Source organism: Xyrauchen texanus, chromosome 39, assembly GCF_025860055.1.
Source record: "Xyrauchen texanus isolate HMW12.3.18 chromosome 39, RBS_HiC_50CHRs, whole genome shotgun sequence".
In the NCBI taxonomy this organism is placed as follows: Eukaryota; Metazoa; Chordata; class Actinopteri; order Cypriniformes; family Catostomidae; genus Xyrauchen; species Xyrauchen texanus.
The window spans coordinates 14,393,863-14,415,808 of NC_068314.1; the positions used below are offsets into that span (position 1 = coordinate 14,393,863).

Consider the following 21,946-nt stretch of genomic DNA (forward strand, 5'->3'; position numbering starts at 1 on the left):
TCCGCCGCCGGCCAAGCCGCATCTGCTCTGCATTCCATGGCCGTCTTGCAGATCCTCCAAGCGGACCTTCTTCGGGAATGGGATGAGAAAGGCAGGCACCCAGAGGCTTTTACAGATCTAAGGAGCACGACGGACCTCGCCCTTCGCGCCACCAAAGCTGCAGCTCAAGCCCTAGGGAAGTGCATGGCCTCGCTGACTGTAACCGAGAGACACCTGTGGCTAACGCTAGCCGACATGGGAGAAACTGAGCGCTCCACGTTCCTCAACGCGCCGCTCTCTCCATCCGGTCTCTTCGGTTCCGCGGTAAGTGGCATTGTTGACCGTTTTTCGGAAGTCCAGAAAGCCACCCAAGCCATGAATCTCTTCCTGCCTCGCCGCGCTAGCTCCTCTGCAGGCCGCCCACGTAACCAGCCTCCTGCACGAGCGTCTTCACAGTGCTCAGCTCAACAAAGCCAGACTTCCCAGCGTCGACAGGGCGGCCGCCCCAGATCGCGCTCAGACAGCCGCCGCAGACCGCCGCCCCCCCGTGGGCCTCGGCCTAAGATTGCACTGAAACCTGACCAACCGAAGTCCTCCTAGCTTTGTTGAAAAAACGACGGCTCAGTCCCGCCGTGGCCAGACCACCGTCAAAGCTTCGCCCCCTGTCAGTCCCCTTCTCTCAGGCTACTACAGTGGTGAATTCAGCAGCCAACAAGCCGGTGTTACTACCCGCTTGCCTGCACTCAAACGCCGTTTTCACGGCGACACAAAAAGATCTTGTAAAGAGCAAACATGTCTTATGTGTAGAAAATGTGCCCACAATCCAGTGTTCACCCCTACACACAAGCATTACACTTTCCGTGTCCCTATCAGAGAGCAAACATGTCTTATGTGTAGAAAATGTGCCGACAATCCAGTGTTCACCCCTACACACAAGCATTACACTTCCTGTGTTCCTATCAGAGCACACTCACATAAAGCGGGCACAGCCCGCTCAAGTGTTAAGAGTCAATAAACGCGCCCACGAGCCCGTGCGCGCGTCCCCTCTCTGCCCGCTCTGTCACACGGCCAGCAAACACCTCTCTATGTGTAAGTCCCGTGCCCGTGACTATGCTCGCGCATCACTTAACAGATGTGACTCTTTCCCCATTCATTTCAATCGGGAAGTCACTCACAGAACAGCATGTCCCTGCTGTCTGCGAGCAGTAATACATAAGCACAATAAGCGCGCTCACACATTCTGTTCAGCCCGCTGTGTACGGCAATCAGGGCGACTCGGCCATTCACCCTCTAGCGTTACGCTTCAAAGCGTGGGAAGCTATCCCAGGGATATGCAAATGGGTGTTAAGCACAATAAAACAGGGCTATTTCCTACAGTTCGATCGCCGTCCTCCCCGCTTCAGGGCGCGGCTCGAAACTACTGTGAACACGGAAGCAGCCTGCATGCTTCGTTCAGAAATAGCAAACCTTCTGTGCAAAAGGGCCATAGAGAGAGTGCCGCCTTCACTGAGCGAGTCGGGGTTTTACAGCCGTTATTTTCTTGTCCCCAAGAAAGACGGCGGCCTCAGACCAATATTAGATCTCAGGGTTTTGAACAAGGTGCTTGCAAAAAGACGTACAATCAGGAAAATCCTCAATCAGGAAAATCCTCGCGCATGGGGGACTGGTTTATTTCTCTCGATCTGAAAGATGCCTATTTTCAGATTCAGATAAATCCCCGTCACAGGCCATTCTTGAGATTCGCCTTCGACGGTCAGGTTTATCAATATACCGTCCTTCCGGTGTCAGATCCAGGAACCTCTTCCATCTGACAAAACGCATACTAAGTTGGTCCCAGGGCCACCTGCGCTCGCTGAGGGCAACGCAAGTGCCAGGCGACCTGAACGACGGCCCAGACAGACTGTCCAGAGACAATGTTCCCCCAGGGGAATGGTCCCTGCACGCTCAAACAGTCCAGAAATTATGGCAAATATTCGGCAGAGCAGAGATAGACCTCTTCGCGTCAGAAGAGAACTCTCACTGCCCAGTATTTTTCTCGAAAAGCGAGGACGCGCTGGCCCAGGACTGGCCCAACCGCCCGCTTTACGCCTTCCCTCCCGTCTCGCTATTACCACAGGTAATGCAGAGGATCAGGGAAACGCGTCACTCGATGCTCCTCATAGCCCCGCGCTGGGAGAATCAGACATGGTTCCTGGAGCTTACGCAGCTGTCACTGACAGCCCCGTGGCCCATCCCAGTGAGAGCAGATCTCCTCTCTCAAGCTTGCGGCACGATCTGGCATCCCCACCCAGAGCGCTGGGCGCTGCACGCGTGGGTGATCAATGACTACCCGTCGCTTTGCCAGAAGGAGTAATGAACACTATCATACACGCTAGAGCCCCTTCCACGAGAAGACTCTATGCGTCCAAATGGTCGGTGTTTTCAAAATGGTGCTCCGACAGAGACCTGGACCCACGGACATGTGGGGTGTCGTCACTGCTCGTGTTTTTACAAGAGCTGTTGGATAAGGGCAGATCCCCATCCACGCTCAAAGTGTACGCGGCGGCCGCCGCGGCGTTCGCCGAACCCCTGCACGGCCAGTCACGGGGAAAAACGAGCTGGTCATCCGCTTCCTCAGGGGAGCTAGAAGGATGAACCCCCACGCCCCCATCGGTTCCTATCTGGGATCTTTCTGTAGTTCTCGAAGCTATGAAAGCCCCCTTTCGAACCGCTTGAATCCGTGGATTTGAAATACCTTTCACTCAAAACCGTTTTTCTGACTGCCCTGTCATCAGTTAAACGTGTGGGAGACCTTCACGCGCTGTCTGTCAGCGCTGCGTGTATGGAGTTTGGACCAAGTGACTCCAAGGTCATTTTAAAGCCTAGACACGGCTATGTCCCCAAGGTGATCGGTACTCCTTTCAGATCACAGATTATTTCCCTATCGGCTCTGCCAGCATCCGATAGCGAACGCGACACAAATCTCCTTTGCCCAGTCAGAGCACTGAGATTGTATACTGCACGCTCCGCCTCTTTCAGACGCGCTGAGCAGCTTTTCGTTTCGTTCGGAGGGCACACCAAGGGTCTCGACACCTCGAAACAGACACTGTCTAGATGGATAGTAGACGCTATTGCTGCCGCGTACGCGTCGAAAGACCTGCCATGCCCGTTAGGCATTAGGGCTCACTCCACCAGAGGCATGGCCTCCTCGTGGGCATGGTCCAGCGGGATTTCCATTCAGGACATATGTGTGGCAGCGGGCTGGGCTTCCCCCTCCACCTTTGTCAGATTTTACAATCTGGAAGTGCCCGCTCTGCAGGCAAAACTACTAGCGGTTTAATACGCTACAGCTCCCCTGGTGAGCTGCACTAATGGGACACATTCCACACAGACCGGCACCGGCGCTCTGTTTTTCCCTTCCCACTATGTGCTTATGTATCACACACACACTGACCCGCACTCTTGCCGGCCAAATATTATTTCCCCACTCACAAGGGCTCCCCCGGGTCCCCCCACCCCCCTGGGGCTCATGCAGTGGATGCTTGGCGCGCACGGCGTTGACAATGGGTTCCCATAGCGTAAGCTAGCTGGCCGTGCTCGCGCCACGAGCGATTTTCACTTCATTCAATGAAAACCAGGGTTCCAGCCTACAAACTGCGCTTATATGCACCCTAGCCACGCCCATTCTGGCGGGCTTTGGGACAGTGAGCGCGCAGGCGCCTCTTATTGGGCGCGAGTTCACGCAAGTTCGTCTATAGGCTGCAGCAGTTGCCGCAGAGCAACCAATGAGCTCACTAGCTAGCCCGCTCAAGGTCTGCAGTTGCTGCACTGCGTTGACAAATAATACAAAATTAAGGATAATTTTTTGGCTTCAATATCTCAGAAAAGATGAATCTTTCCCGTAGCGTAAGCTAGCTTACGCAATACTCGTTCCCTCATCTAGAGAGAACCAAGGTTACGTAGGTAACCGAGACGTTTTCCACCATTGAAAGTTTCCCCTGAACTTGTATAGCAGAATATGGTGTCTCTTGACTCGGCAGGTGTGAATGCTTTTTGTTTTACAACCTGCCCCTAATTGATTGGCAGTATTAATATAGTCAGCATTTGACTCATACTAAACAGTACTACTGATGTTTATTTAGCTATTAATTATATTTGTATTATTCTTTATTTTATTGGTCAGCATTTGATTGATACTAAACATACAGTACTGATGTTTATTTAGCTATTTATTTTATTTATATTTATTCTTTATGTTAAAGGTCTGCATTTGACTGATACTAAACATACAGTACTGATTTTATTGAGGTATTTATTGTATTTTTATTTATTCTTCATTTAAATGGTCAGCAATTGACTTATACTAAACAATACTGATGTTTATTTGGCATTTATTGTATTTGTATTGATTCATTATTTTCTCAGTGTTCATTTCTAGAATTTGTTGACAATGTAAAATAATAATGTTAAATATACTTAGATAAAAATATTTGTTTAAGAAAGCAGCTTTCTGAGTACCTTTGCATAGTCATATTGGTGCAAAATCAGTGAACAATCCATACAGAAAAGGTCTGTTTTCATTCCAGCTCAAAAATGTACTATATCGATAATCTGTGTACTTTTCCCCTCTAAAATCGGTAACAGTCTCAAAAATCCCACATCGGTCGGGCTCTGGTTTTAAAGTAAGTCCCATTGTACTGCCATTGTATGGAAAAGACATTCTTTTAATTTATCTTTTTGTGTCTAAAGAAATGGGGGTGAGTAAATAAAATTAAATACAGACTATAAAAAGTATTCCACCTCCATGAAAGTTGTTTTATTGTTTTACAGCATTGAATAACAGTGATTTATTTATTTATTTATTTTGTGCTTTTTAGATACTGATCAACAAAGGCTTTAATGGCAATGTTAAAACACATTTTCACATAAGTGTAAATAAATTCATCACCAAAATACTTGACGGCAATTACTTTTTAAGTCATTATTCGGTAAGTGCACATTTGGCAGCAACTACCAGTCTCTAACAACATGGCATGTCCACTGCAGGAAATGATTTATGTTTAACAAAAATATTTTTGTTGCTTTTGAAGTGTTATTTTGTCTTCATGGTGTTTTCCCAAGATACTGACTCACCACTAAGTAGATTTTATGAATATAGGTGTATTTATACTGCAATTATGTACAGATTTTGGCATTCTAGCTGTCAGTTTGTCCAGATACTCAGGTGACATTTCACCCCCATGATTCCTGTAGCACTTGCCATAGATGTGGCTGTCTTTAGGGGCACATCTCACGCACCTTACAGTCGCCTTACACCCTTGTCTCTTCAGTTATATCAATACATATATATATATATATATATATATATATATATATATATATATATATATATATCCTGTCATATCAATATATATTGATATTCTGTTGCTTAACTTCTTTAATAAAGTGATGAATTAACTATATGCATGATCACATAATCAATTCCATTTTCTTATGCATAACTGAAATATACTTTGAATCATATGTGTGTTAAGAGTTAACTTTTTGCTTTCCTGCACATTGCTCAGAAGCCTTTTTCTCTCTGTCCTGCACGTAGGCTGAAGGTCTCATGGGAATAAGCTTAGCTGTGATGAGAGGGGGGCAGGTAGAATGTTAAACATATGTGTTAGATATGTTTTGTGTTTGACCGTTACCTGTCCATAACTAATTATATGATTTAAAATCCCATGTAATACCACTTGAATAGTAGAAGTGTGATTTCTCTCTTATTATTTCTTTAAGGGAACAAAAATGTAGATGCCCCGAGACCATCTGCGAGGTCACTTCAGATGTAAATCTCGATCCAGGACGACAGTTGCGCTGATTAATGTTGATAGGCCGCATAACAATCTATATGTTGTGACTTTATGTTCTTTTAGCCAACCAGAAGTGAACTAATGGAATGTACGTCCTTGCAAATGGTATAATTGATGTAAGATTTTGTGTAATGTATGATTTGGCCTTCGATCTCCTCGTGAGACTTTGCCGCTGGCTGTACCAATTTCACTGCAAACTATTCTTCAGTAAATTTTGGATTCTTTGATTGAACTTCTTGACTCCTGGTTTCCTTTCTCCATATCTGATCCGGGCAATAACTGTTACACCCCTAACAGCTCCGACACAACACTGCAGTTTATTGTTTGTTTTGTTTACAGTTTTATGTTTATTTGTCTTGGATGTTGTCTGCCTTATTTTATACACGACAGACAAAAGCTTTTGGACACTGGTTCTGCAATTACACACCAAAAACCGGACTTCAAATTCCTCAATGCCGACCCGCTGTTTACAAACACGCCAGCGGAGCCCTTTGTCTTGGCTGCCCGGCCGCGGAAACGCAGTAGGAAAAGGGGAAAAAGAGCTGCCGTTCTCATCAGAGTAAGACGTCGCGCAAATCGACCCCCGCTACCCAGTATACTACTGGCAAATGTTCAGTCTCTGGACAACAAGCTGAGCTGAGAGCGTGGATCTCTTTCCAATCAGAGATGAGGGATTGCTGCGTTATCTGCAGAGATTCCAGACTCGGCCATCGAACCCGCAGGGTTCTCCGTGCGCCGAGCGGACAGAGCGAAAGACCTCAAAAGCAGAGGTGGTGGTGTATGTTTTTATGATCAACAAATTATGGTGTGATCAGAGGAACGTATATTTTATCATGTCTTTCTGCTCTCCTGATCTGGAATATCTCATGATTCTGTGTCGACCATTCTGGCTAACGAGGGAATTCACAGCGGTCATATCACAGCTGTGTACATCCCCCCACAAGCCGACACAGACCGGGCACTCAAGGAACTATATGGGAGTATAAGTGAGCAGGAAACCGCGCACCCTAAGGCCGCATTCATTGTTACCGGGGACTTTAACAAAGCCAATTTTAAAACAATTGCACCAAAATACCACCAACACATCAGCTTCAACACACGAGGGGACTGGGTTTTGGACCATTGCTATTCTCCTTTCCGGGATGGCTACAAATCCCTCCCCCACCCACCATTTGGCAAATCAGACCACTCTTCCGTTCTGCTTCTGCCCGCTTACAGGAATAAACTGAAATGGGAAGCATCCACCCTCAAAACGATCCAGTGCTGGTCGGACCAATCAGACTCTATGCTTGAGACTGTTTTGATCACGCGGACTGGGAGATGTTCCGGTCCGCCTCTGATGACGACATCGAGGTTTACGCTGATAGCATTACTTGTTTCATCAGGAAGTGCGTAGAGGACGTTGTGCCAACAAAAACGATACGGATCTACCCCAACCAGAAAGCATTGGTTAACGGCGATGTTTGCACGGCACTTGATGCGCAGATCTCCGCTTTTAATTCTGGGAATGCGGAGGAGCATAAACAAGCCAGTTATGCCCTCTGTAACTCTATCAGTGCAGCCAAACGCCAGTACAGGCACAAAATTGAAGGACAGTTCAACACCAACAACTCTAGAAGTATGTGGCAGGGAAATAACATCATCATGGACTACAAAGGGAATAAAAACTCCACCGTGAACACCGCTGCCTCTCTCCAGGATGAGCTTAATACATTTTATGCTTGTTTCGAGTACAACAACACCGCCCTCGTGGAGAGAGCACTCGCGGCCGACACTACAGAGGTTGGTTCACTCTCCGTCTCTGTTATGGATGTAACCCGATCCTTCCGACGGGTGAACATCCGTAAAGCCGCGGGTCCAGGAGGCATTCTGGGCTGCGTCATCAGAGCATGCGCGAACCCACTGGCTGGTGTTTTTATGGACATTTTCAACCTGTCCCTCTCCCTGTCTGTAGTCCCCACATGTTTCAAAACGTCAACCATTGTGCATAAACAAGCCAGTTATGCCCTCTGTAACTCTATCAGTGCAGCCAAACACCAGTACAGGCACAAAATTGAAGGACAGTTCAACACCACCAACTCTAGAAGTATGTGGCAGGGAATTAACATCATCATGAACTGCAGAGGGAATAAAAACTCCACCGTGAACACCGCTGCCTCTCTCCCGGATGAGCTTAATACATTTTATGCTCGTTTTGAGGACAACAACACCGCCCTTGTGGAGAGAGCACTCGCGGTCGACGCTACAGAGGTTGGTTCACTCTCCGTCTCTGTTGTGAACATCCGTAAAGCCGCGGGTCCAGGCGGCATTCTGGGCTGCGTCATCATAGCATGCGTGAACCAACTGGCTGGTGTTTTTACGGACATTTTCAACCTGTCCCTCTCCCTGTCTGTAGTCCCCACATGCTTCAAAACGTCAACCATTGTGCATAAACAAGCCAGTTATGCCCTCTGTAACCATTGTTCCTGTACCGAAGCAAGCAAAAATCACTTGCCTAAATGACTGGCATCCTGTTGCTCTGTCCCCCATCATCAACAAATGCTTTGAGAGGTTAATCAGAGATCACATCTGCTCTGTGCTGCCCACCCCTCTGGACCCATTGCAGTTTGCCTACTGCAACAACCGCTCCACTGATGATGCCTTTGCATCTACAATACACACTGCTCTCTCCCACCTGGAAAAAAGGAACACATATGTGAGAATGCTGTTTGTAGACTACAGTTCAGTATTTAACACCATAGTGCCCTCCAAGCTTGATGAGAATCTCCGGGCTCTGGGCTTAAACAGCTCGCTGTGCAGCTTGATCCTGGACTTCCTGTCAGGCAGACGTCAGGTGGTTAGAATGGGCAGCAACATCTCCTCACCACTGACCCTCAACACTGGAGCCCCACAGGGCTGTGTTCTCAGCCCACTCCTTTATTCCCAATACACACATGACTGTGTGGCAACACATAGCTCCAATGCCATCATTAAGTTTGCTGACGATACGACTGTGGTAGGTCTGATCACTGACTATGATGAAACAGCCTACAGAGAGGAGGTGCACACTCTGACACGCTGGTGTCAGGAGTACAACCTCTCCCTCAATGTCAGTAAGACCAAGGAGCTTGTAGTGGACTTCAGGAGGAAAGACAGAAAACACAGCCCCGTCACCATTAATGGAGCACCGGTGGAGAGAGTCAGCAGTTTCAAGTTCCTTGGTGTCCACATCGGCGTCTACTGAGGAACTCATATGGTCCGTCCACACTGAGGCCTTGTGAAGAAGGCTCACCAGCGCCTCTTCTTCCTGAGATGGCTGAGGAAGTTTGGAATGAACCACCACATCCTCACACGGTTCTACACTAGTACCGTAGAGAGCATCCTGACTAGCTGCATCACCGCCTGGTATGGCAATAGGACCGCCCACAACCGCAACGACCTGCAAAGGGTGGTGCGAACTGCCAGACACATCATCGGAGGTGAGATTCCCTCCCTCCAGGACATATATAACAGGCGGTGTGTGAAAAAAGCTCGGAGGATCATCAGAGACTCCAGCCACCCGAGTCATGGGCTGTTCTCACTGCTACCATCAGGCAGGCGGTATCGCAGCATCAAGACCCGCAACAGCCGACAACATGACAGCTTCTTCCCCCAAGCAATCAGACTTCTGAACACTTGATCTCTCACGATCAATAATCAGCACTGCACATTATTAATATTATATCTCACACTGGACTGTCAAATGTATTCTCCACAATATAACTACTGTATATATATTTTTTATATACTCTTATTTTTTATTTTTATTGTATGTGTATTCTATATTGTGTGTACTGTTTACTGTACATTGTATATTATTATTGTGTTGTGTAAATGTACATATGTGTACATTTGATATGTAAATTGTGTTGCGTAAATATGTTGTTTATTGTAATTGGTATATGTCTCGTCACTGTCATGACTGCTATGTTGCTCGGAACTGCACACAAGACTTTCACCTACTGTTGCAATTTTGTACATGGTAGTGTGACAGTAAAGTGATTTGATTTGACATGCGAATCATTTTTCTATTTTTCAAACTAGTGACTCTGATGTACTTATCCTCTTCTTTAGTTGTACATCTGGCCGTCCACATCTCTTTATGTCCTTGTTAGAGCCAATTGACCTTTGTCTTTGAAGACTGTTGTGTACACCTTTGTATGAAATCTTCAGTTTTTTGGTAATTTCAAGCATTGTATATATCATTCCTCAAAACAATGATTGACTGACGAGTTTCTAAAGAAAGCTGTTTCTTTATTGCCATGTTTGACCTAATATTGACCTTGAGACATGCCAGTCTATTGCATACTTGTTGTGGCAACTCAAAAACAAACACAAGTTAAGCTTAATTTAACAAACCAAATAGCTTTAAATTGTGTTTGATACAATGGCAAGTAATTTACTAGTACCAAATTAGCAATTTAGCATGATTACTCAAGGATAAGGTGTTGGACTGATGGCTGCTGGAAATGGGGCCTGTCTAGATTTTATAAAAAATTACTTTTTTCAAATAGTGATCAGTACCCAATCTGCTCAGTTACTGGGATTTTCACACACAACCATTTCTAGGGTTTACAAAGAATGGTGTGAAAAGGGAAAAACATCCAGTATGCGGCAGTCCTGTGGGCGAAAATGCCTTGTTGATGCTAGAGGTCAGAGGAGAATGTGCCGTCTGATTCAAGCTGATAGAAGAGCAACTTTGCCTGAAATAAACACTCGTTACAACCGAGGTATGCAGCAAAGCATTTGTGAAGCTACAACACGCACAACCTTGAGGCGGATGGGCTACAACAGCAGAAGACCCCACCTGGTACCACTCATCTCCACTACAAATAGGAAAAAGAGGCTACGATGATTTGCAAGAGCTCACCAAAATTGGACAGTTGAAGACTGGAAAAATGTTGCCTGGTCTGATGTGTCTCGATTTCTGTTGAGACATTCAGATGGTAGAGTCAGAATTTGGCGTAAACAGAATGAGAACATGGATCCATCATGCCTTGTTACCACTGTGCAGGCTGGTTGTGGTGGTGTAATGGTGTGGGGGATGTTTTCTTGGCACACTTTAGGCCCCTTAGTGCCAATTGGGCATCGTTTAAATGCCACGGCCTACCTGAGCATTGTTTCTGACCATGTCCATCCCTTTATGGCCACCATGTACCCATCCTCTGATGGCTACTTCCAGCAGGATAATGCACCATGTCACAAAGCTCGAATCATTTCAAATTGGTTTCTTGAACATGACAATGTGAAAATGGCCCCCACAGTCACCAGATCTCAACCCAATAGAGCATCTTTGGGATGTGGTGGAACGGGAGCTTCGTGCCCTGGATGAGCATCCCGCAAATCTCCATCAACTGCAAGATGCTATCCTATCAATATGGGCCAACATTTCTAAAGAATGCTTTCAGCACCTTGTTGAATCAATGCCACATAGAATTAAGGCAGTTCTGAAGGCGAAAGGGGGTCAAACACAGTATTAGTATGGTGTTCCTAATAATCCTTTAGGTGAGTGTATATATATCATGATAGTGACATAAATGACTCATCGTGATATAATATTTTGGTCATATTGCCCACCCCTACAATTTTGAGACAACATAAAGTGGAGTAAATTATGATAATTATTTTTGGTTGAACTATTAACAATTGATTCACAAGCTCAGTAGATTTCAATGGAGCTCTGATGAAAAGCTGCATTGTGCCACCAGAGTACATTTGGTTTTCTTTCAGCCTGATGAATATTTGTTTAGCTTTTGGTGTGAATAGGCCTTAACACATGGTTCTGAAAAGGCAGGTTTTGTGCAATTACAGAATTGGACTTCCAATTAAGTTAAGGGGTCATTCGTAACCACCACAGTTTTTGACTAAACAATTTGATGGCTATTGGCACTTTGTAGGGGAAAAAAGACTTAACAATAATCCTTGTTTTAATGTTTTGTTTGCTTTGTTTTTTTGTTTTTAGCTTCTAGATTTGTGGTCTTTGATGTGTCAAAAAGAAGAAATGGAAATCTGAAGTGGAGTCACATGAGTGATGTAGAGGATGGGATGCTGGAAGTAAGGATGGTGTGAATGTTTAAGCCACTATGTCAAAGTCCAATTGTTGATTATCTCTGCAGAAAAATGCAGAGGCGACTAGAGTGTGATCTGAAGTACCTCAGCAACCAGAACACCCATGTATATGCTGGTGACATCTCATCTCTGAAAATGTGGCACTACATGGAACATTAGGGATGTACTCCTGAGCATATGTCAAGCACATCATCTGTTTCTCTGGAAGTGGAGGACTCGTTTGAGATGACATTTACACCTTTATAATGGTTTTATATTTAACACTGTAACAAAGTTACGAGAAGGGTGATCAAGGAGGACACAGGAAACGGGGTCGATATGGAAGGTAGGCTTTTTAATTGCCGTTTTCTGTTCAACAATAAACACAACATATAGCACACTGGGTTGCTTTTTTGGGCTCTCTCTCCCTGACTGGAGGCTCGGAGTCTGCTTTTATGCCGCTCTCCTCGTGCTCACTGGAATTAGAGACAGGTGTTAGGCATAATTTAGCTCAGGTGTAAGCGCCCTTACCGCTTTCCTCTCCCGGACGGGCGCTTGACCACGCCCCCACGCCCGTCTCGGTCTCGATGTGGTGTTGTATGATGTTCGTATGGCCCTGTAGCGGAGAAAACACATCTGCAAATTCTTTTTGCAACTCGGAAACCTCTGCGAGCTAGCGCGGTGAGAGATGGTCTCCACAAGTAACCGGGGTGTTGAGATTGCGGGCTTTGTTTACCTCTCCGGAACTACTGTTGCCAACGTCACAGAGGCCGCCCCTTCTCTCCACAATTTGAGGAGGTTGAGGTGATATATTTGACGTGCGCCCCCTCTATCGGTACGTTTAACCTCATAATCGAGATCCCCTCCTCGTCGTGTGACCTCAAAGGGTCCTTGCCACTTGGCGAGCAATTTATAGCTCGATGTTGGGAGCAATACGAGTACCTTATCTCCCGGTGCAAATTCCCGTAGCTGAGTACCCCTGTCATACAGCCGGCGTTGGCGTTCTTGAGCCTGGAGCAAATTCTCCTGTGTTAATTGCCCCAGTGTGTGGAGTTTTGCTCTAAGATCAAGAACGTACTGAATTTCGTTTTTGCTATCCGAAGGTCCCTCCTCCCAAGTTTCATGGATGACGTCAAGGACCCCGCGTGGGCGTCGCCCATACAGCAGCTGAAATGGGGAGAACCCCGTGGAGGCTTGCGGAACCTCTCGTACTGCAAACAACAGGGGGTCCAACCACTTATCCCAATTCCTAGCGTCTTCGTGCACGAATTTACGAATCATATTTTTTAGCGTCTTATTAAATCGTTCCACTAGGCCATCTGTCTGTGGATGGTACACGCTAGTGTGAATCGACTTAATGCCCAACATTTCGTAAAGTTCGCGAAGTGTTCGTGACATAAAAGTCGTGCCTTGGTCGGTGAGGATTTATTTCTGAACCCCCCACCCGGGAGATTATCCTGAAGAGTGCCCCTGCAACACTACGTGCTGAGATGTTGCTTAGAGGCACTGCTTCCGGATATTGCGTTGCTAAATCCACCAGGACTAACACAAACCGATGTCCACGTGCTGTCCATTCTAATGGCCCGACGAGGTCCATTCCAATTCTCTCGAAGGGGATCTCAATCAATGGAAGGGGGCGCAATGGCGCTTTTGGGGTGGCCGGTGGGTTTACAAGCTGACATTCGCGGCACGCCGCACACCATCTGCGGACGTCACCGCCAATGTCCGGCCAGTAAAAACGGGCTATTAGACGGAGAAGTGTCTTCCTTTCCCCTAGGTGACCGGCCATAGGATTATAGTGAGCCGCCTGGAAAATCATTTCCCGGTGGCTCCGTGGAATCAATAATTGTGTCACTTCCTCTTTTGCTTGAGCGTCCTGCGTCACTCTATATAGCCGATCTTTAATCAAGGCAAAATATGGGTATGAAATGGCGATGCCCGGCCGGAGCTGTTGACCATCAATTACCCTCACTTGGTCGAGAGCATGTTTAAGGGTTTCGTCCCGCGACTGCTCTAGTGGAAAGTCCCCCTCAGGGAACTCCCTGAGAGGAGGGGCGGCCACCTCGCCCCTTCCCTCGTCATTCAGAGCAGCCGAGGACGGTCCCGGCTCCGCCTCCCCTGCCAAAGCATCGCACACCGCACACCTCTTTATGCAGGACCCATCTGCGCAAATACCCTCTAAAATATCTCTAAAATCCGGCCAATCAGTACCCAAGATTAGCGGATGAGTGAGGCGGGAACTAACCGCTGCCTCCACACTATGGTTTCTTCCCCTGAATTTAATCGCCAAAGTCACCATGGGATACTTGTGAACATCCCCATGCACACACCTCACCCTCACCACTTTAGCTAAACCCAAAGCCCTGGGTTGAACCAAGAGTTGGTGGATGGTGGTCTGATTGCAGCCGGTATCCAGCAAAGCTTGGTAAATACCCCCCCGATCCTTTACCTGAATCTGGTACACTCCAGCCCAATCGGGGGCAGCCTGCGGGGCGTCGGAGACCCGCACCACCGTCCCCACCTCCATCAGCGGACACTGATCCCAGAAGTGGTCCGGGTCCCCGCACCTCCAACAGGCCGGCCCAGGCGTTACACCCGCACTTGTGCTGGCGGGCACCCCCACCTGAGGAGGAGAGCGGCTGAAGGACGGGGAAGGGGAAGGAGCATTCTCCCAAGGCCGGGAAGCAGGTCGCAGATACCCTCCACGCCTGCGCGGGGCAGGAATGGGCCCTGGGGAGAGAGCAGAGTGAGAGAACACAGGGGGAAGGGGAGAGAGAGAGAGAAGAAGAAGGCTCGTCCGCCCTCAGGATCGCCGCCAAATGGTCCTCCGCCAGCCGAACAGCTTCCTCCAGCACTGGACCCACTCCGCCGTTCTCCTGGGCAGCCGTTGCGCGAATTGCTCCAGCACCACCTGATCGATGACTCCTTCGACGTCGCCGTCCCCCGCGAGCAGCCACCGCCGACAGGCGTCCCGGAGCCGTTGAGCAAACGCGAACGGCCGATCGGACTTCTCTAGCTTCATGCCCCGGAAGAGCTGGCGATTCTCTTCCAGGCTCCGACTGACCCGTTGCAGAATGGCCCTCTTCAGGTCAGAGTAAGCCAGGAGGTTTGTCGCCGGCAGTTGTTGTGCCGCGAGTTGAGCTTCCCCGGACAGGAGAAAAATTAGACGGGCTGCCCACTGTGGGCGGCCAGGCCTCAGGATCATCTGCTGCCCCCATCTTCTGTAACGTGGGCGGGGGTAGCGTAGCGCAGGTGTCCGGGGTCGCGGCTGTGGCCGACGCAGTGTCCTGGCTGAGGAGGCTCCAGATGGCGAGACGGTCCTCTGCCTGAGCCCGCATGATCTCGAAAAACCGTCGATGTTGGTCCTGCCAGAGCTCAAGCAGGGATTGCTGGTGGCTTTGATGTAACGTCGCGAGGGACTGAAGGACCTCCGCCAACTGGGAGGACTCTATGGGGCGACCTTGCTCCATGCTTGGACGTGCTTGAAAGGAATTTCCCGGGTTTGGCACCAGTGTAACAAAGTTACGAGAAGGGTGATCAAGGAGGACACAGGAAACGGGGTTCGATACGGAAGGTAGGCTTTTTAATTGCCGTTTTCTATTCAACAATAAACACAACATATAGCACACTGGGTTGCTTTTTTGGGCTCTCTCTCCCTGACTGGAGGCTCGGAGTCTGCTTTTATGCCGCTCTCCTCGTGCTCACTGGAATTAGAGACAGGTGTTAGGCATAATTTAGCTCAGGTGTAAGCGCCCTTACCGCTTTCCTCTTCCTTGACCACGCCCCCGCTGCCACAAACACTTATTTATATTTTAAAGTTAATATTTTAAAAAGGTGTGTTTGTGTGTGTATGTATGAGAGAGATAGCTTAAACACTTAAAACAATTAAAATACAAATGTTTCATTTAGGGCTGCACTATAATCCAAATAAATCGAAATTGCGATATGACCTTGAGCGACTATTAAATCTCAAAGGGCTGTGATTTAATTAAATACATAAATAGTCTACTCACTTTAAAGTTTATCTCCGTCCAGTCTATACTAAGTTAGAGCATTATTAAAGTGTTTTTATAACAGTTCTGTGCTTCACAACTCCATCTCATGCTTAGAGTAACAGAAGTGCACAGAGTTTGGTTCCATTTGCTTACATGCGCCAAGCGCTTTATTTACACTAAACCATTCTCCTGTCATTTGTTTACCTAACGAGAGAGCGTCTTGCTCGTATTACACTCCCAGTGGAAACAAATGAAAGCAGAACTAATATTACCAACATACAACAAAATTAAAAGGAAGGAACTTACATTTAATAAATCAAAAATATCTAGATACTATATATAATGCATTGTAAAATTAAGTATAATAAAATAATGAATAAAAACAATTTAATGAAATAGTGACAAACTAACCAAAACTTTCACTTTCATCTTTAGTTTGACATTAAGCCTCGTTCTTTAGGACTATTTTATATACAGTAGAGAATAGTTTTAATAATGCTGCTTGTTTTTAAGAGTAAAGAGTAAAATTAAATATTTTTTTTATTTAATTATCTAACCAACCAACAGTGTATTTGACAGCAAAACTACATTGGTAAACATGGTATTACCAACAGGGAAATTCAGTTAACAGTGACATTGAGCAGAACGCTTACATATAACCAGTTTTGACACAGCTAGGCCAGTCCTCATCTGATCAGCCCCAAAGTGTGTCGGCCCACCGGAAAAATGCCCGGTATGCCAGATTACCAATCCAGCCCTGCCTCACTTCATTCTCTGGCTCAAACACTCTGATTTAACACTTGTCTCATTAAAGTAGAGAATGTGTCGGAAATGTAACGCCCTTTACCATAACTGAGTTTCACTCTTCCTTAACAGCTGTAAACACTATTATAACTATCGTAAAAGTGGTGTCTGTTTTTGCTGTACCAGCTCTAGCCGATGTCCGATAATAAATGAAATAATGAAAGTTTGGAAGAACAAGCTGATCGTTCCGAACCACCTTCGCATGCACGACTTGAGCAGGACCTTTCACTGTGGTAAGTTTTAATTTTGTTGCATTCTTACAAGTACATTGTTGATTATTGTGAACTTAACAAAGCTTCAATTAAAAGACATGTAGTGCATCTTAGTTAGTCATCTTTTGCTGGAATGGGTGTCACCAAGCTATGAATGGAAAGCAGAGACTTCCTTCCAGTTAGTGAACAAGTTAGCTGTGGACTATAGAGGATAGCTGCCGTCACATTAAAGCTTTTAATTATATAATTATATATAAAGACTCTTGAGATTTACCATTTTGTTACACAGTTTTAGGAAAAAATTTCCCACAGCTGAATAGTAAACCCTTAACAAAACTATAACGTTACATAGCAAGTTAGCCGAGTACTACCATGGATTGCAGACGTAAAATGACTGTTTGAAAAAATAAATCCATCTCCACACTCGATCACTATTCATGATAGTAAGAACGACAAACAATCTGCATAATTCTACACAATTGTAGATAAAAGTTGGCCTTTAGCTGATTAGCACAACTATTTCAACACAATAACATTAGCTAGCAGGTTAGCAGTAGCCTAAATCTGTGCACTGGGTGTACACCATAGCTGCAACACAACTCTGCATTTAAACTCTTGGTAGTAGATAAATTCACAAATAATCAATAATCATAATAGGAGTAATTGACTTGAAAATCTGGTATTGGTTGTGCTTGTACTGTTGAGGAATATTGGTAAATATTAATTTTAACCACTGATACTTCAATTCCTCTCCCGTTGGAAGTCCAAACAAAGAGGTTTTGCTTTCGCAGTGAGGAAAACAGCATCTTCTTGACATGGCAAAAAAACTAACCCAACTCATCCTGGCCTCGGCTACAACTGTGTTTGTTTGTGGGCGGGCCAAAGAAACCCTTAGACGGGCATTATGCAAATGTGATAGTGACGTAGATACTTTATGGAAGAAATGGCTGGACTACAATCCAGCCATTTCTTGTAGTTATTGAGCAGGGTTGTTTGTGGGAGAGAATAACACTCTTTTGCACGGACTTTGTGCTTTGTAACTTTACAGACATTTTACATGCACAAAGAGCTATGTTACACACTAAAGGAAAGGTAAAATCCCAAAAAGCATAATAGGGTCTCTTTAACAAAGTGGGTATGTAAGTAAGCGTGTCTGGTCATTTGTGGGGCTTTAGTGCGATGGTGTGCGGACTAAAAAATGGTCATGCACATAGATTGTTCCGTTTCTGGCAGTGTCTGGAAACCACACACGCCAGAGCACATATCCTAAAATGGTCAGAATCGTCATGCTTACGGATTTGCACCTTTTCATGCAATGATTTACAGCATCTAGAACTAAATTATTCTGACAGAATAATTTCCTTTTTCATGATCAATCATTGCTGCCATTTCCGAGTACTCGTGCTCATCCCTTATACTGTATGTGCATATCAGTGTTTTCTCCTGTTCATTTATCAATGCTTTTCAGAATGTTGGACTGTTTAATATGAATTTAAGCAAGTTTACTCTACGTCGATTTCATAGAGGATTTCACCAGATAATTCTGTGCCGAATTCAAATGGTTTCTGCGACTCGCACAATACAGCTCACTGCGTGTCCACATGTGCTGAGAAATCTCCCGAGAGTAACCGCTTTGGGGGTGTGTGTTTATAATATGTAAAGTAAGTGTGTATTGTCTATCATTGCTTTCAGTACACAAGAAAATCTAATCTTAAATATCCGTGTTTACGGTTGGAAAGATGCCAGCGGAGTACTGTTAAAGATTTTGCCTCCTATCGCCTCTCTCCATTAGAAAATGAATGGGACTCTTGGTTACTGCATGCCATGTAAAATGCCCTTAATGGTGCACGCCCATTCCATTATAAATATGGAAATATATACAGTACATGAAGAATTAAATGTAGAAATATTTATATGTAAAATAAATACATGTAGAAATAAATAATTAAGGGAATAAATAAATGTAGAAATAAATTAATGTGGAAATAAATTAATACAATTATACATAAATAAGGAAATAAAAGTATAAATGCTTATATATGTCAGATTTTAACATTAAATTATATATTTATATGTACACTTTTCAATTTGTTACATGTTTTGCAAAAATATATATTTATTTATTTTTTAATACTGGCAGTCCTCGTCCTCCATAGTTCCATAGGTTTATGTACCACTGTATCCTTTGTTTACTTTGAAGTACCCTGGAATGCCATTTATAATTTTGCATTATCTAATACCATCAGATACCATCTTGACACCATGGTACAACCACAGTAATTTAGAGAGAAAAACATATAACATATGTAGAAGAAAATGACCACTCACATTAAAATAAAGACTCCAGTAAAATCAGTAACCTTATAAAAGCTGTTTTATTCTATATGGAGAGGGTCCGCACATTGGGGCTGCCATGTTAGATTCACATGACCAGCCAAATACTTCTCGCTTAATCTCAGTAACCATCCTGTTATTTGACACTTTCACTCATTGATTAAAGTAATCATTGCTGACTTTGAATTGTGAATTTTTACATTGACATCAGTAACTGAAAACTATTGTGTTTGAATGATGCGGCATCTAGGCCACTAGGTGTCAGTGTAAGACGGCATGAACTAGAACTTACATAGTGCAACTTTAAGCACTTTTTCTGCACCATTAATCCCTTTTCTGAACTGTAATTAAATCATTAAGCTATGCACACATGCATGGTCTACACAAGTAGCAACAAGAGGAGATATCTCCATGCATTTCTATGCGCTATTGAGGACAGAAAATATCTTTAAAAGCATTTGACAGGAGTAGGTTCAAGTGTGTCATTGTTGAGGTAGCGGTTGAATGGGTAAGAATGAATGAATGATCTCCTACCTCCACCGTTTTTGTAACACAGATATGGGAACCTCCAAACGTTGCCAAGTCCGATAATCTCTCCAGCCACTGATAGCATAAACTCAACCTTATTATTCCACTGCCCCCTCTCATTCACCACTTTCTTATCATTGCTGTGCACCGCTTTCGTGTTCGATGCCTCGGGATCCATCGTGTCGTCTGTTTTTCCATTGATAATGGGAATTGTCTTCTCGGCTGTCATGACGTTCTAACAGCCTGAAACATATGGATTACACCAGGAGTTGAAGAATCACATGTCAGCAATGGGATTGAAACAATCTTATATCAAAGTTGTTATCAAGAAGTTTGTAGAAAGGCGAGGGGTCATTCTCATAGGGCATGTTATTGCATTCAAAAACAGCTCGACAGTGAGCAATGAAATGGAACAGAACGCAGAGGTCTTATCGTTCTTGATGATGGGTGCGTTCATTTCAGAAGTGATCATCTCCAAGCCTTATTCCCTTTGAAGATGTTACCATCCACTGTGAAAGCTTTGGAGTGTTGAAAAGAGTGGGTGTCTGAATAACGGTCATTTGGAATGCACTTTTAAAGTCATTTTTATTAGAAATTCTGTTTGGAATGACCTTACAGCATGGCGATAATGATTGTTCTCCCTTCGAAGTGCCCTCTGAAAGATCCCAGGGTGTAATTGCAGTGTTCCACTTTTGTGGCTTTCTCGATTATAATTGCAGCGTTCCAATTTGTTGTATTGCGACTTTGTTGAATATTATAGGAATGTTCTAATATGTTATGCCGCGTCAAGCCAAGTCATTTTTATTTAAATAGCGTGTATAGCGCACACATCAAATAAGCTTTACAAAAAAAAAACAAAAAAATAGTTTTACTTGATTATATTACAAACTTTCAAATTTTTCAGTCTAGTCTTTGCTGATTGCAAGGGGAACGTCCTAATTTGTCATGATTTGTCACGTAAGTGGAACGTTATTTGATTGGATAACAATAAATTGCGGAACAGTGAAGCACAGGTCTATATTATAGCTATGCTAATATATCTTCCCCAAAGTGATGCACATCAAATGCAAATATAAGTAAACTGGGTATGACATAAAACTTAACAGAGTTCCAGCTCTTATAAAACAAAATTCAAGCGTACTCACTCCTCCATAGTGCATGAGATCTCAAACTGTTATAGGACTTACCGGTATTGGTGGAACAGTAAACCTCCTTAGATCTCCTGATAACAACCTGCTTTAAGTGATGCTTCAATTTAAGCCTGTTTGACAGAAAAAAAAGACAAAAAGAGGAAAACTGAGAAACCCTGGTGGATGTCACAGTGTTATGACTGTGACAGTGGGCAACTCACTACTGCTGTGATCAGAGCTCCCGGTCTAATGTCCAATGCCTCTCATTGGAAAAGAGCCATGTGTCCAATACCACTCTACCTCACACTACAGCTCACACCTCCTCAAAACATTATACACTGAGGAAGAAACTTTTATTTCTATTTATTACTTTTGCTTATAATTGATTGTTGTAATATTCATACAGTATTTGATAAACAGTAAGTGAGATGTTTTAATCTATAAATGTTTTTGTCATAATAATAATTGTTATTATTATTATTTTATTTTGTCATTTTAATGTAAATTACTTTCATTGGCTGGTTGTAATTGATTTGGTCTCTTATTTAATGGGGGGGGGTTCTATGAATTATGTTCAATTTATATTTTATTCCTCTATCGTATGGTCTACCATGAAATTTACTATAAATGAAGGTTTGGAGACCTGACACTGAAAGCCTATCAACAGCAATGTTGAAATCAGCCATAATAGAAATTGTAAGGAGTCTGTGTTGTATCTTAGTTCCCAAGTGCCTAAACTCTCTGTTGATTTGAAAATTACAAGCTCTGTTTGTTTGTGTTTTACCATTAAATACATTATAAATCAAAAACTTTGGCAAATTTATTGGCATTAGAGTTCCTGTGAAACATTGCTCAAAGGTTGTAAAACTTTAAATTGTTTGTATTGAATATTCTGGGGAAAAAAGGCTGTACGTTTATCAATGGACTTCATTCACTCACACTGCCTTGACATAGTCTGGTAACTTTGGGGAACAACTAGCCTCAAGCTGCAAGCTGGAACAAATGTTTTCATCATGCAGCCTAATGAGTCTCAGGAATTGTTTTTCACACCAGAGAGATTGGTC

At 44.4% G+C, this 21,946-nt stretch overlaps 1 protein-coding gene across 2 annotated transcripts in view; it reads right to left on the bottom strand.

Moving 5' to 3' along the window:
- Nucleotides 1-21,155, bottom strand: part of slc6a11b (solute carrier family 6 member 11b) — a 96,254-nt gene extending 75,099 nt beyond the window's left edge. Inside the window, exons 1-3 of one of the 2 annotated variants that reach the window (XM_052111063.1) lie at nucleotides 21,104-21,155; nucleotides 20,940-21,013; nucleotides 19,759-19,995 (exon numbers count right to left, since the gene is read on the bottom strand). In XM_052111063.1, the coding sequence (XP_051967023.1) occupies nucleotides 19,759-19,981 (223 nt within the window). In that variant the 5' untranslated portion in view covers nucleotides 19,982-19,995; nucleotides 20,940-21,013; nucleotides 21,104-21,155. The other variant, XM_052111062.1, reaches the window with a different exon arrangement.
- Nucleotides 21,156-21,946: the final 791 nt, after the last annotated feature.